This window comes from Drosophila obscura, unplaced genomic scaffold (genome assembly GCF_018151105.1).
Source record: "Drosophila obscura isolate BZ-5 IFL unplaced genomic scaffold, ASM1815110v1 contig_150, whole genome shotgun sequence".
Classification (NCBI taxonomy): Eukaryota; Metazoa; Arthropoda; class Insecta; order Diptera; family Drosophilidae; genus Drosophila; species Drosophila obscura.
The window spans coordinates 1,829,643-1,843,864 of record NW_024542736.1 but is presented as its reverse complement, the minus strand read 5'-3'; the positions used below and the strand labels follow the sequence as shown (position 1 = coordinate 1,843,864).

General features: G+C 51.3%; 2 protein-coding genes across 2 annotated transcripts in view; one reads left to right on the top strand and one right to left on the bottom strand.

Moving 5' to 3' along the window:
- The first annotated feature begins 2 nt into the window (after window positions 1-2).
- Window positions 3-1,141, top strand: LOC111082944. Its single transcript, XM_022379200.2, has 3 exons — window positions 3-213; window positions 273-521; window positions 581-1,141. The coding sequence occupies exons 1-3, from the start codon at window positions 142-144 to the stop codon at window positions 914-916; spliced, it is 657 nt and encodes a 218-aa protein (XP_022234892.1). The 5' UTR covers window positions 3-141; the 3' UTR covers window positions 917-1,141.
- Window positions 1,061-14,222, bottom strand: part of LOC111082902 (dynein heavy chain 10, axonemal) — a 34,236-nt gene continuing 21,074 nt past the window's right edge. The window contains 18 exon segments of the mRNA XM_022379147.2: window positions 1,061-1,354; window positions 1,726-1,872; window positions 2,075-2,176; window positions 2,256-2,360; window positions 2,518-2,658; window positions 2,991-3,202; window positions 5,153-5,284; window positions 5,352-5,682; window positions 5,970-6,112; window positions 6,184-6,649; window positions 7,408-7,479; window positions 8,055-10,360; window positions 10,428-10,792; window positions 10,879-11,666; window positions 11,728-11,916; window positions 13,286-13,610; window positions 13,730-13,890; window positions 14,009-14,101. Coding sequence (XP_022234839.2) covers window positions 1,205-1,354; window positions 1,726-1,872; window positions 2,075-2,176; window positions 2,256-2,360; window positions 2,518-2,658; window positions 2,991-3,202; window positions 5,153-5,284; window positions 5,352-5,682; window positions 5,970-6,112; window positions 6,184-6,649; window positions 7,408-7,479; window positions 8,055-10,360; window positions 10,428-10,792; window positions 10,879-11,666; window positions 11,728-11,916; window positions 13,286-13,610; window positions 13,730-13,890; window positions 14,009-14,101 — 6,228 coding nt within the window. The 3' untranslated portion in view covers window positions 1,061-1,204.

Genomic DNA, 14,222 nt, shown 5'->3' with positions numbered 1-14,222 from the left:
CATGGGGTTGATTGGAGTTTGGTTTTGGGTTTTGGGAGAAAGACAATAAAAATTGTTTGTATTGACATCGCGTGCAATTGTTTTCTTTTCGTAGCTAAATTTTAGATTTATCCAGAAGCAAAATCCAAATCCTCAATCAAAATGGAGGATAGCGGCATAGATAGCGAGGACAGGCAATCGAATATCTACGAGGATGGGGCCGCAGGCCTGCTGGTAAGTGGAGTATTCAATTCGAGACAATGCGAAATTCTCATGGCCAAAGTCAAATGCAGAAAACGGCCAGCGGAGCACCCAAACATATGTCCGACCTGGAGTTCGAGGTGGCGTTCAGGGGTGCCGGCAAGGTGTATGCCCCCACGACCATAGAAATCGATGAGCAGGAGGAGCTGGCGGCGGCGGCGGCGGCACGAGGCGGGCATGAGCGCAGCGAGCCACCAAACACCTGCCGCATACTGCAACGCAAACTGGAGCTGAAGGTCGAGCGTGCCAGGCGCAATTATACTCAATTCCAGGAAGAGCAGGTGGGTGCTACTTATCTATAAAGAAAACTATATGGCAAAGTACTTCTTGTATGCCGCAGACAACCAAGACACAGTCGTCGACTCTGATACCCATCAATCGATTGCCCATTCCCGGGGAGCCAGAGCACAAGCCGCTGGTCGATTACAAGTCTGAGAGCAGCGACGATGCGGAGGAGATATCCTTCTTCCCCGCCCAACTGAAGCGGGCCAAGCGGCGCCAGCAGGCGAATCACGAACTAACCGACACATTCAGCATACAGGAAATGACCATTGACTCGGACCTGGAGTCGGACGACAGTGCCGGTACGCAGAATCTGGAGCTCTTGCTGCCCTCCATGAAGTCAACCGTATTGGATAAGCTTCGGAGCTGCTTCGGCTGCTGGCGGCGCAGGTAATGCCAGGAGCAGCGGCACATCAGTCGGTTATCAGTCAGGCACAAATCACGTTATTGACAGGCACTAGACATACTACAACATGTACTACGTATTATATACGCGTGCGAGTACATACTCGAACTAATTAATAAACTCCATTGCCATTGCCATTGCTACAGCGCTGTAAACATAAATGTATTTGGCATTAGTGTAAAAGATTCGATACAAAATAATCAATATCAACAAAATGCATCTTCAGTCTTTCAATCTGTACAGTCTAAATCGAAATGTATATGGTACAAAGGCTCCTTAGAGATCCGTGTTCAGGGTGAGGCATACGCCCTGCAATATCCAGTGACTCAAGTCCTCGCAGGTGGCCAAATTGGCCTCAAATACCAGGCCCACGCCCATGGCATTTCTGCGCAAGGATGTCGTATAAACAGGAGCCAGGAATGTGTTCTGTAAAGTAAAGTTAAAAATGGCTTAGAATATTTAAAGTGCATGCTTTATGCGCTAACTAAAACTAAAGCTTCCGGGCATTTAAAATCAGAAACAATTAGCACAGCAGCTGCCCCATTAGTCGGGGTGGAAGCGGAAGCTACGGCTATGGCTATGCCATGCTCGTAATTTAGTGGGATGCATTTAAACAAATATCAGCGTGGACACGCCCTGGAGCGTACCCTGCTCTCACCCATATGGAGATACAAGCGCACATTAGTACTTGTCACTGGCAGCTGGCGTCGAAGCCAGGACCCACCAGGACTACACCCAACCAACCAAGCAACCAAGCAACCAGCGAACCAACCATCTCTTAAGCATCCAATACAGACCTGTAGCTTGAGACGATGCGCCTCGATGGGCTCCACAGCCAAAATGGCCAGATCCTCGACCAGTATTTTGGGATGGGAACGCGCCAGCTGATTAGTCGCCATGTCAAAGCGTGCGCCCTCGATGTACAACCCATGCACAAAGCAGCCCTGCAAAAAGTTGAACGATTAAAATGCAAACAGAATTCTTAATTACGGAATTAGTGCTTGGACCGGGACCGGAACCAGGACCGGAGCCAGTACTGACGGTGGCACCAGCACCGGCACCGAACAGTTGGGTCATCGTTTTGCATTTAGAGCGATAGATAGATGGATAGAAAAGATAGCAACGAGGTGGCTGGGTGGCACTTACAGTTGAGGGACGCTCCTCGACATCGTCGGGGTCCGAATAGTTGGTAACATAGGTAAAGAGGGTCGAACGATCCAGTGGCCAGGCGTTTTTGCGACAGGCAATCTGCAAAGGCCAAACGAGAGAAATGAGAGTGGAGTGCGTTCGTTCGCTTCGCTTCGTTGTCCGTGACCCAAAGACTCACCTGCACCAGAGCCGTCAGATAGCTCTGCGGTATGTGGAGACCCGACAGCCACATGACCAGGGGCTCGCCCGATATCGACCAATACTTATACTGCACAGACCGTTGCTGCATAGAGACAGAGAGAGAGAGAAGCTGATTAGTGGACACGAACCCGGAAGTTGATTGATTCAACGCTAAGCTGATTAATGAGCTGCAGCGAATGTCGCGACTGTGGAGGAGGACTCGGACTCGTACTCGTACTCGGAGTCGGAGTTGGACTCACCCGCAAGTGCTCCAGCCAGCTGGCCAACTGTTTGCATGTGGCCGGCGCCAGGGAGCTCCACGATTTTGGCAGCAGGCCATTGAACAGCGAGTTGGCAATGTTGTCCAGCACATTGTCCATGCCGATTTCACCAGCAATGGCCTGCGGAGAGCAATGCAATTAAATTAAAAACGCGGCTCACATGTGTGGGCGTGGGCGTGACTCTATCTAGAAAAAGGGGGTGGAAAGGGCGAGGCGCCCCTCGGGTTCATTTGCATTTGTAAATTTATTTTGGCAACAAAATGCACTGCCGGCTTAGGATCTGTCGTTTGTTTGGTCCTCAGCCAAGTTGGCAAATGCATAAACAGAATGCACAACAAAACAAGCCCTGAAGGATTTATGTGTGGCGTCTATTGACAGTTCTCAGGCTAGAGCCAGCACTAGAGCCAGGGCAAGCGCCAGAGCCGGATAGACAATCTCCTAATAGTAGTTACCTTGCGGAGCAGCTCCAGTGTTTTCTTGATGCGAATCACCAGCAGATTAAAGCGATCCAGCTCCTGCAGCAGGACCACACCCGTGGGCGAGAGACTCATTTGGATCTGTTTGCGAATGCGCCACGTCTCAAAGGCCGGTGGCAGTTTCTTCAGTATTCCGGCGGCCACCGAGTCTATGAAGTCGTCACGACTGATGCCGCCCGTACCCTCGCCTGCATGGGCCAAAGACAGAGACAGCCAGAACAGAGACAGAAAGGGAAGAATAAGTAAGGATTGTGGCAGTGGTCGAGTGGCAGGAGAAAGGCGAGAAAAACCTTTGTAATGTATGCAGAGGCTGTGGTTTTTCCGTTTTCCTTTTTTTTTTTTATGTACATTTATCTTCTCTCCTTTCTCGGTATTGGTACTTAATTTTTTTTTGTTTTGTTTTGTTTTTTTTTTTGTACGAGTATTTTATTAATTTTCCTTTTTATCTGGCTTGTGTGTTTGGCACCCGATAGAACATTTTTTATGCTCTGCTTTATTTTTTGTTAAAGTGTCAATTAGCAAATACTAAAGCTCATGAATATGCAAATTATGGCCATTTTTCTGGGAGCTACCCGATGGAATATCGAGCGTATTGGCGACACGGAAGGCACATCAAATGAATCTGAAGCTGAGTTTTCGGCTCTTTTTGTTTGGGACCTTTTTTTCCATGAAGCTCTATGGATTTTCGAAGCCTTTTTTAAGTGCGATTAAATTGAGTTTGCAGCTATGTTTTATTAATAAGGGTTTTATGGAAAAAAAGATAAGCAAAGGGAGTGCACACCGAATCTATAATTTATTTGTTAATTGTTTGAAAATTTACTGATATTTGGGAATCTTTTCTAAGTGCCATTGAAATGGGTTACCATTAAAATCTTTTCTCATAGTTATTTCCATCGCAATTTTTTGTAGCACTTTTAAAATTCGCAGCAGCCGAACTGCACTGCTGCCTGGCCATATCTCCGCGAATTGAAATATAATTGTTAAACTCGATTTTTAATCAGTGAAAATATTTGCCCTTATTATTACTACTTTTTTTATATTTATACTTCAGGGGCGGTGAATGAATGGTTGGTAAGGAATTCATTCGATTGGGCATTGGTTGGGTCAAGTGGTTGTGGGGGGGGATTGGGTATGTTGTTTACGCGAAATACTTTACCGGCACTGACTTCGCTGGGCTTCCACTTGGTCACTTCGTGTGTGCGAATATATTTAAAAGAGTTTTCGAAATTGTATATGCAGTTATTTACAGGGCCATACATACATACATATACATATGCATGAGTTGGTGTCTCTCTGTGTCTGTGTGTGGGTGTGTGTGTGCGGGGTACCAAATAAACAGCTGTGTGTGGGTGGGTGGGTCGTAAGAGTGCACTCTGATGGCGGTTTTAACACGTTTAAGCTCAGCAACGCAAAAATTATCGACTTTTGTGTGACGTTTTGGTGCAGTTTTTTTTGGTGCTTCTGATGGCCGGTGGTCGGTGCGGTGAGGTTTGAACTCGATTCGCTGCGATTTGCGGCCACTGGATGAAAGTGAGTGGATGTGTGTGTCCTGCCCTGACCCCATCCTGAATGCATGTCCAGAATATGTCGGTGGTGGGGGCTAGGTCAGCATGTACGTGTGCGTGTGTGTGCGTGTGTGTGCGTGCATCTATTTTAATTTTTAATGTGTGCATTGCTGTTGTGTGCTGGCAATAATGGCGCATGCAATAAAGTTAATTGCAAAACCGCAACTAATTAATTAAATTAAATTAAAAATTCAGCATGCCAAAAATACAACATAACAGAGCCAGAGTCAGAGGCAGAGTCAGAGGCACGGCACACGGCAACGGCATGCGAATGAAAATCAACAAGATAAAATGTAATAAACGGCTGACAATTGGCACACGTTGCATGCAAATTGAACCATTTACCAGGCCCGGCCCTCGACCTGCACTGGCTCTCTGGCTCTGGCTGTGGCCCCTGGCCATACGTAAGCGCATATCTATATTACATTATTATCATTACCCACACCCGCACCGATCAAATTATCAATATTCCCCCCACCCAGAGCTAGACCACAGATATATGTATGCCTCTGGGGCGGCTAAATGGGTTAAGTATTCGATTCAATTCGATTCGATTGGTCGTTTGCCACTCACCAGTCTGCGGCTGCAGCTCAATCAAACTGTTCCAAATGTTGCGTGCCGCCATTGTGTAATAACCGATTTCCGCGTTCGGATGCAAACCAAACACATCCGGCTTATTGACCAACGGCAGTTTGTCGATGTGCGCTGTTATCAATGCATTACATATGTAAATAGCTGCTGGCAGTGGTGGCCCTCCATACCCGTCACTCACCTATATAGTCCTCCTTCAGTATGGTCTCATCCTCCGGCAGGCAGTAGTCCACATTTTCGTCCTCATAGAAGTGGAACACTTGGAACTCGTCAAACAGAAAGTCGCCCATGTACTCGCCCATGTAGCAGTTGGTGATGCGCCGATCGAAATCGTCGATAACGCGACCGCCGTACATGACCTCGCCAATGAGATACTTGAGGCTGTTCCAGGGTATCTTGTCGTCCGCACAGCGACTCAGATAGGTGCGCAGAATTTCGGTGCAGACCTCAAAGTCTGAATCATTGAAGTCGTACGCTATGTTCCAGCCAAGTTTGTCGTATTTGCGACGCTCCTGCGGAAGTGAAGAACGGTTACGAGTACACAGATTAATTGCACTGCCAGCCCCCAGGTCCATTCCCCCCAGTCCCAGTCACAGTCACAGTCACAGTCGAAGAGCGATCAATAACAATTTACTGCCGAGGAGTGCTCAGTGCTCCATCAATTGTGCGCAAGTTTCGGTGCAGTTGGGTCTGAAAAGCTTTCAGATACTCAAAATTAAGAAATTAATAAATAAACAACACCGAAACTCGACCAACTGCGCCCCGGACAATAAATTGGAGTATCTATTGGTGCACTTACTTGGACGACGGCATGGAAGAAGGCCAAGACATAGACCAGCGGACGGAAGCCGCGATGTGAGCAGCTCTCGAGGCGCTCCTGGCGCACTTTAAAGTACGTCGAGCGTAGATTCAGCTTCAAGCCATTGGGCGGTTCAGTGACAACTGCGGAGGAGAGAGACAGGCATCTTATGGCAAAAGCTGAAAGAGGGAGAGAGCGCTGAGCAATGTCTCACCCTTCAGGGACTTCTGCAGTATGCCAATGGGGAATGCTGGCGAGGGATCTGTGGTTATCCACAGCCTAAAGTCCGGATGCGGATTCTCGATTCGGTCCAAGTACTTTTCCAGCTCCCGCACGAACCGTATCAGCAAGTGGCCGTTCTGCAGCATCAGCCATTGGCCCTGCCGCACGGCCGTGTCCAGCATCCTGAGGGCAGCCTTCTCCTGCCCCTGGCCCAGCGATATGTGACAGAAGTTGGCCATGCCAATGATTGTGTCGGCCAGCTTGATCAGATCGCTGGTGGGATCCGAGCCGGCACTCAGGATAAAGCAGACGGGTATCGTGCAGGATGTCTGCTCGTAAATGGCCGAGAAGCTCACCACGGGCGGCATAATGAAGAACTCATCCATTGTGTCCACAATATATTGATTTATGCATCGGAAGATGCGATCCACGCGGAAGCAGCGCAAAAACAGCAATTTCTGTGTGGCACGGAAGATGGGAGGAGATTATAATACAACAAAATTACAATGAGATCTCTCCCTGACAGCTCATCATCACTCTGCGCTTTAGTTAGCCGGAGAGGATGCTGAGGATGCTCTGGATGCCGATGTTGCTATTGCTGTTGCCATCGCTGCGCTGGTTTACAAGCCAAAACTCGAGTGCAAATTGGGCTCGCTTCAGCGCTTGTCGCTGGTTTCAAGTGCGACTGCGGGCGCAAATTGCCGCTCATCTAATGGTTCGGAAAATTGATAAAATATGGTAATGACACACACACACACACACACACACACAGCCAGACACTATTCATATAGAGGATAGCACATAGATATACTGCCTGCCAGCCAGCCAGCTAGTCAGCCAGGGAGCCGGGCAGGCAGGGAGCGAGAGTTAGCTGTGGGACTGACAAAAACAGGCTGCTAATAACTTGAGATGAAAATGTGCGCCAAAGTTGAAGGACGTTGCGAAAGTCGAGTAAAACTAAACGCACCAGAGGGAAGTGAAGTGGTATATGGGTGGGCTGTGGGCTGTGTGGGTGTGTGGGTGTAGGGCTTGTACATAATAATCCACTAGAAACGAGCATAAAGTACGAAATCCAATAACGCTCAATGGCAACGGCAACAGCAGCAGAAGCTGCTTCTGTCCCCAAGAACCAACCAGACCCAGGAGCCACCACTCGAATGCTGAAAGCTGAAAGCATGCAAAGCGAAAGTACACAGCAGACCGAACCGGCACTTGCCTGGAATGCATTGCATTTGATGTTGTAGTCGCCCGGACATGCCACCTCCTCAGGATTCTCCAAGTCGTACCACTGAGAATGGGGCAGACCAGGCCAAACAGAACGGTTCATGGGCATTCGGTGACGGTGACGGTGACGGGCGATGGGCGATGGGGCGATGGGCGATAAGTGCAGGCAAAATGAGCGTCGGCAACGAAACGGAAGTCAGTGAATGCCACATGCCAGTCAGAATCAGAAGCAGAAGCAGAACCAGAACCAGCACCAGACCCATCGTCCATCCGTTGTCCATTGGTTGTTGTGGTTGTTGTTGGGCATTTTTATAGCATCGTCACAGCACCGAAAGCAGCAGCAGGAGGAGCAGGAGCAGGAGCACGGAGCAGCACGGAGCAGCAGGACCAGGAACAGCAATTTGATAACGGGCATCGGAGTCGCACGTTGACGTTGACGTTGAAGATGATGCAGCCCCCAAAGGAGAAATGTGAAAAATCGGAAAAGAAACACAAACAAACAAAAAAAAGAAAAATGAAAAAGGAAAAAGGGTAAATAAATATGAAAAACATGAAAACATTTAGCAATGCTTTTTGGGGGACATTTAAAATGGAACCAACCCTTTAAGTATCAGGATAAAATGCAATGGCAGAACTTACCTCTTTCCATTCGGTGAGGTAGCGACCGAAGTGATCCGGCAGTGAGCCGAATGCATCGGAGAAATCAAAGGCCAACTTCAGCAGATCCTCCCAGCTCTTTTCGGGCAGCCACTTGCAGGGGTTGCTGCGCTCACTCTTGGTCAGGGCAATGTTGCCCTTGATGAAGAAGTCGAGCTCCGTCTGCAGCAGCACGCCCTCCCGCTGCGCCAGCTTGGTGGCGATCTGGAAGGAGAAGAGCAGCTTGTGCCGCTCAAAGATGCCCGTGCAGCCGTACGAGTAGACATTCTCGGTCAGCGTCTTGATGATGTTGTTCAGCCGTTTGCTCAGCACCGTGTCCGGCACGGCCTTGCGCAGCGAGTAGACAAACACATCGAGATAGGCGGCCAGGGCATACTGGTACATGCTGTTGACGGTGGCCATGTCGGCGAGCGCGAAGAAGAGGACGGCTCCCCGCTTGGATGTTGGTCGATAGCCGTTGCGCAGGATCTCGATGTCGGCTGCCGTTTCGGCGGCCAGCTTCAGCTGCTCCATCACCAGGCCGGCCTTGCTCTTGGTGTTCTCCAGCGTCTCCACCAGCTCCACATTGTCCAGCATGTTGCCCGTGGAGGTGGCCAACTCGCGCAGCAGCGAGTCCTCCAGCTGCTTCAGCAGCTGCTTGTTCTCGCTCGTCTGGGCAATCAGCGACTCGCGCTGCTGCTCCAGATCCGGCCGCTCGGTGCCCACCACCACGCTGAGCAGCTGATCCTCGAGGCCCGTCTGCGTCACCGTGTAGTTGATGACGAGCGCCTTGGCATACACCGCCGGATCGAACTTGGGATTGGAGAACTTGGTGGTCAGGTAGAGGCGGAAGCCGGGATCCCAGTCCACCTCCTTGTCGCCGAGCATGACGAACTTGCGGCCCGCATGTACGCGGATGTTCTTCTGCAGGATGTCATCGATCACCGGATCGATGTAGTCGTCCACATCCTCGAAGAGCACCGGCAGCCCGTACATTATGGCCATTTCCAGCTGCTTCAGGAAGTCGAAGTCGCTGAACGACAGCACCTTGAGGTTGTTGCGGAACTCCTTCTTGCGGATCCACTGCAGCGCCTGCAGCTGTGGATCGATGCAGAGCGGGAAGCGGGAGGCGCGCATCGTGAGGATGCCGTTCTGCACGGACAGCTCGTCCGGCGGCAGACCCTCGCTGGTCCACTGGGCCACCTCGACGTCCGTGCTGAGGTAGGCGTCAATCTTGAACGGCAGGATGACGGGTATGCTCAGGGAGCTGATGTGCTCCAGCCAGTCGTCGAAGACCATCGCCTTGCGGAACTCCCAGGTGAAGGCGCCCGTGTAGGCCAGGAAGGAGGAGCTGATCAGGCACACGCCCACACTGTCGATCAGCTGCTGGCCCAGACTGGCCATTTCGGCGCTCCAGCGGATCAGCTCCGAGGTCAGGCCACTGATCAGCTTATCGGAGGCGATCAGTCGCCGCTCCGCCTGCTGCATCATCTCGGTGAGGGCCCGCATCTGCTTCATGGATATGGCATAGTTCTCGTTGAGGGCCGCCAGCTTATCCTCCAGCTTCGTGATCTCAGCGTTCAGGTGGTTCAGCAGCTTGATCTGCACCTCCTGCTCCTCCACCAGGAAGTCGACGCGCTCCTTCTTGGGCTTCACCTCGCGATACACCTCAAAGAAGCCGAGGACGGCCCTCACGAACCGCAGCAGACCCGCCCCGGCTATCGATATCTTACCCATGTCGTCCAGGTTCTGTGTCTTCATGTGGTTGCGGCAGGCGGAGATCTGCTTCTGGGTGAGCGCCTCGCAGTCCATTTCCATCAGACCCTTCAGGAAGTTGACGTCGCTCATCATGCCCTTGGCCGACTTCCAGCTGATCTCCTTGATGCCCTTCAGAATGGCCACGCACTCGCACACCACCTGCACGGCAGCCGGTGGCGTGGCAAACGATCGAATCTCCGTGATCTGCGCCTTCTCCAGCTCGGAGAGCGCACGTCTGGCCTCCTCCAGCGCTGGCATGGCATCGGCCAGAATCTCCTCGGCCTCGTCCTTCTCCACGGCAATCTGCTTGCCCTTGATCTCCACCTCTACGGACTTCTCCGATGCCTCGGCCTTCTTGGTGTTGGCCTTAACCGTGGATGCCTCGATGGTGACCAGCATGGACTCGCACTCCTCCGAAGCGACAGCCACGTTCTTCTTCTGCTCCGTGACAATCACCCGCAGCTCATCGATCTGCAGCGAAGCCTCTTCGATCTTCTTGATGCCCTCGCCCAGCCGCTGGCGCTGTTGTGTGATGAACAGATGCTTCTCCTCTGCAAGAGATTCGGGAGGATTATAAAGTGCTCCAATTGCTAATCTAATCTCTCCCGAATTGCTCACCCAGAAGTCCCAGGTAGGTGTTGATGTAGTCCAGATAGTGCTTGGGCGTCACAAAGTTGTTGCGCCGCAGCTTGGTCTGATAGTCCTTGGAGTACTGCTGTATGGTGGTGTGCACGTGCACCACGTGCTCGATGATGTTGTCCCGATGGTCCGCGGGTATCATGGCGTGCTCGGTGAGGAAGAGTCTGGCCACCGCGTAGAGCGCCTGCTTGGGCCAGGGGAACACCCAGTCGATGTAGGTGCTGCCAATCAGCCCGGGGAAGTTGCGGCAACGATTGCGCAGCGCTTCGCCGGCGGGGGACATGCACAGGACAACGTGAAGGTTTTCCGCACAGGTGCGCAGGAAGTAGGCCCAAACGGAGTCCCTTAGGGGAGAGGGGTAAGGGAAACGAAGTTGTGTGGTGAGTGAGAAGTGGCGTCTGGGTGTCAGGATGTCAGGCTTGTCGCTCACTTGGATGCCGAGAGTCCCTCCTCCTCGGCGAATTTGCGCACTTGATTGACAATCGTATCCTTGTCCTCGTCGGCAAACAGGGCCGGCACCTGGCCCACGGTCAGAATGTTGTTGATCAGCTCCAGGAAGCCCTCCTCAGCCACCTGGGCGGCCGTGAACAGGAACACAACCTTCTTCCGCTTGACGCCCGCCAGGGTGTAGAGCACCTTGAGGTCCTCCCGGAAGGCGGTCTCGTTGTAGCCACGCGAAATGGTGATCTCGAATACCTCACACTCGGCGGCAAAGGCCGCCAGGCGGGTGATGCACTTCTTGCCACAGCCACCGACGCCGATGAGCAGGACGTGGCCGCGGTTCATGCGCAGCGTGCGATGCACTCGGGTCAGATGCTCCACACAGTCCTCGAACAGGACGAGGGTCATCTTCTGCTTGCGATCGCAGTATTCCTCCAATATCTCAATGAACAGCGACCACACCGAATCGTAGTCGAGCAGATCCTCGTACAGACGCGCCTCCGCCTCGTTGGTGAAGTTACGGAAATCGCCAAACAGTATGGGATCGCGCAGGACATAGTCCTTGAGCGACATGACCACCTGCGGCCCCTCATCCTCCTCCTCCTCCTCGCCCTCCTCCTCGGCAGCGGCATCATCCGCATAGGCCTCGTACAGCAGACGGGCCTGGGCCTCCGCCTCCGCGGTGGTCACATCAATGAATCCGTACTGCTCCTCGAACTCTGGCGGGAAGCGCTCAGCCACCTCGTTGGCCAGATTACGGCGCACACCGTTGATGTCCTACGAATGGAGAATGGAGTGAGAGAGTCATCAATTTCCCAATAAAGAAAAATTCACTTACGGGATCGGCAATCAGTCGATCGCATATTATTCGCGTAAATTCGTTGCGCCAGACCCGGATGAATTCTCTCAGGTTCTTGAAGCACGTGGGCTCGATCAGCAGCAGTCCGGCAAAGATGCGCGACAGATCCTTCAGGTTGAAGATGTAGTGGAACTTCGAGGGCGTTGGCGGCAGGTCCACAATTACCATCTGTGTGTGGGAGAGAGAGTCGAAGGAGCATCGGAAGCGCCCAAAGGCGGCAATTAGCATTAAGAAGCAGCAGGGCCATTGCACACACAATGGACAGCCCCACCCCCATTCCATCCCAACCTCTTCCTTGCCAGAAGCTACAACGGAGTGTGGCGTGTGGTGGGGTGGGCAGCAATGCTACACAAATCAATTTTATCTCGACCAGCAATATGCATTCAAAATGGGCTTCCTACACGCCCTCGGGGACATTGCCAAGTTGCTGAATTTACAGCCATTATCGAGTTGCAGCCCTGCCGCCGCCACAGCACTAGCAGTGGCAGCAGCATTGGGTCTGAGTAACGGCAATTCTATTCAAATAATTCATTTCACTCCATTTCGTGGCGCATTAATATCCCTGGCCCCGGCGCGCGCGTCGAGTGTGTAAAGAAGACATACGAACTTGGTTGGCAGGAGAGGAAGGCAGAGCAAGGAATTGGATGGCGATGGGGATGGGTTGCTTGTGCCGGGTCGGGTCGGACTCTAGCTGCAGGTGTGAGTAAATCATTTTTTTTCTATATATATATTTTTTTTGGGGCAGAAGAGAGCAGGGCTGTGGGGGGGGGTTCTGCTTCTTGTGGCAATTGTGGCGACAAATGCATTTTTATCTGTACGCAATGAAATGCGATAATATTTTAGTGTCAACAATTGTTAAAAGGACCATAAACTAATGCCCCTTGCTGCACTTCTGCCACGCCCACCGGCTGCGAAAAGAGCCATCTTCAGTTCAATACTTGAACATAATCAAATTTTGCTCTGGCCGAGATATTCCGAAAGAGATACGAGAAGGCAGTCAGAGGCATATACACTCGTACAGGGATAGAGGGATAGGGGGACAGGGACAGGGACACAGTCAACTAGGCAGCTGTCGAGGCGGGTGACCATTGTGGAGTGGCGGGGTGGCATGGGGCATGGCATGGCTCCGGCACTGAGTTGCACTCGAAAAACCAATGGAGCAACTAGGAGATTGAGAACAAGGACGATGGAGAGGACTAGAACTACGACGACTACGGCGATGCCTCGACTACGTAGTGCATTACAGACCATTGAATAATTTCCATTTCCATTGTATGGCAAATGGAGAGAGGATGGGCATGGGCATGGGGGATGGGCGTGGGCATGGGGGATTGGCAAAAGCAAAGCAGATTATGAAAAATTGTCGTTATTTGCATATGTAAATCGAATTTCATAAAATTTGTGAGAGGCCTTAAAGCATTTGCCAGCATGGAATAGATTTCGTTTGGACAGAGTTTCGACTGACTGAAGTCAAAGGTGTCACGCAAAATGAATGGCTGCTGTATAATATATTAATAATCCAAGCGAAAAGTCCTACCTTGAATAACTTTAATGTCATAACGACAATTATGTCGGCAATCATCATGAAGCGATCGGGGAACTTGATGAACTCCAAGTGGCCCTTGAAGATGGATGAGTAGATCTGGATGAGCGACTCGTCGTTGGGGAACACAATGTTGTACGTGGAGAACATGCTGATGAAGCGTGGATCGACCTCGTTGCGACCACCGCCAGCCGTGCCCATGGCCGCATAGAAGGTCATGTCCTTAAATTTCTTCCAAAGTAGATCCTTGTCGCGGTCATACATGCCGCCACGCTCAAAGAAGAGCTTCAGCAGGGCAATAGGCTGCTGTGTGCCATACCTGAGCAAAGCAAAGTAAAAGTAGGTTAAGAGACATCAAGGCAGGAAGGCAGGAAGGAAGCAATATTTCTGTCATCCCATCGCCTGTGTTCGGATATCTGGTGTCTCGCCTGTACTCACTCATCCACCTGCGGCATGTTCATGTCATCAATAAAGCAGGCAATTTTCTTGCCCATCGGTGGCCCATACGTATCCTTGGTGCGTTTCTCCACAGCCGCCTCCAATGTGCGCTGCACATCCAACGATGAGGTTCTCGATGAAAAATTAATATTGAGTATGATCTGAAAGAGATGGAGTACGAAATGGAAGTGGGTGGGGGGAGAGAGGGATGGGATAGGGGTAGGGGTAGCGATATGTTAGCGTGGGATTTGACGTTTGTGCGAGAGATTTTTCAATTACGTTGACATTCGAATTGAGATTGCGCAAATATTGCATGATGGTGGCCGTCTTTGATGTGCCCGCCTCGCCGACAAGCAGAACGGGTCGTTTGATCTGTGAGCAAAAGGCGAGAGAGTCGCGTACAGGGGAGAGCGAGAGATACAAACATTATTAAGGTACAGGCACAGAGTCAAAGCCACATTAATGGCTTTTCCAACAACACACACAGAGACAG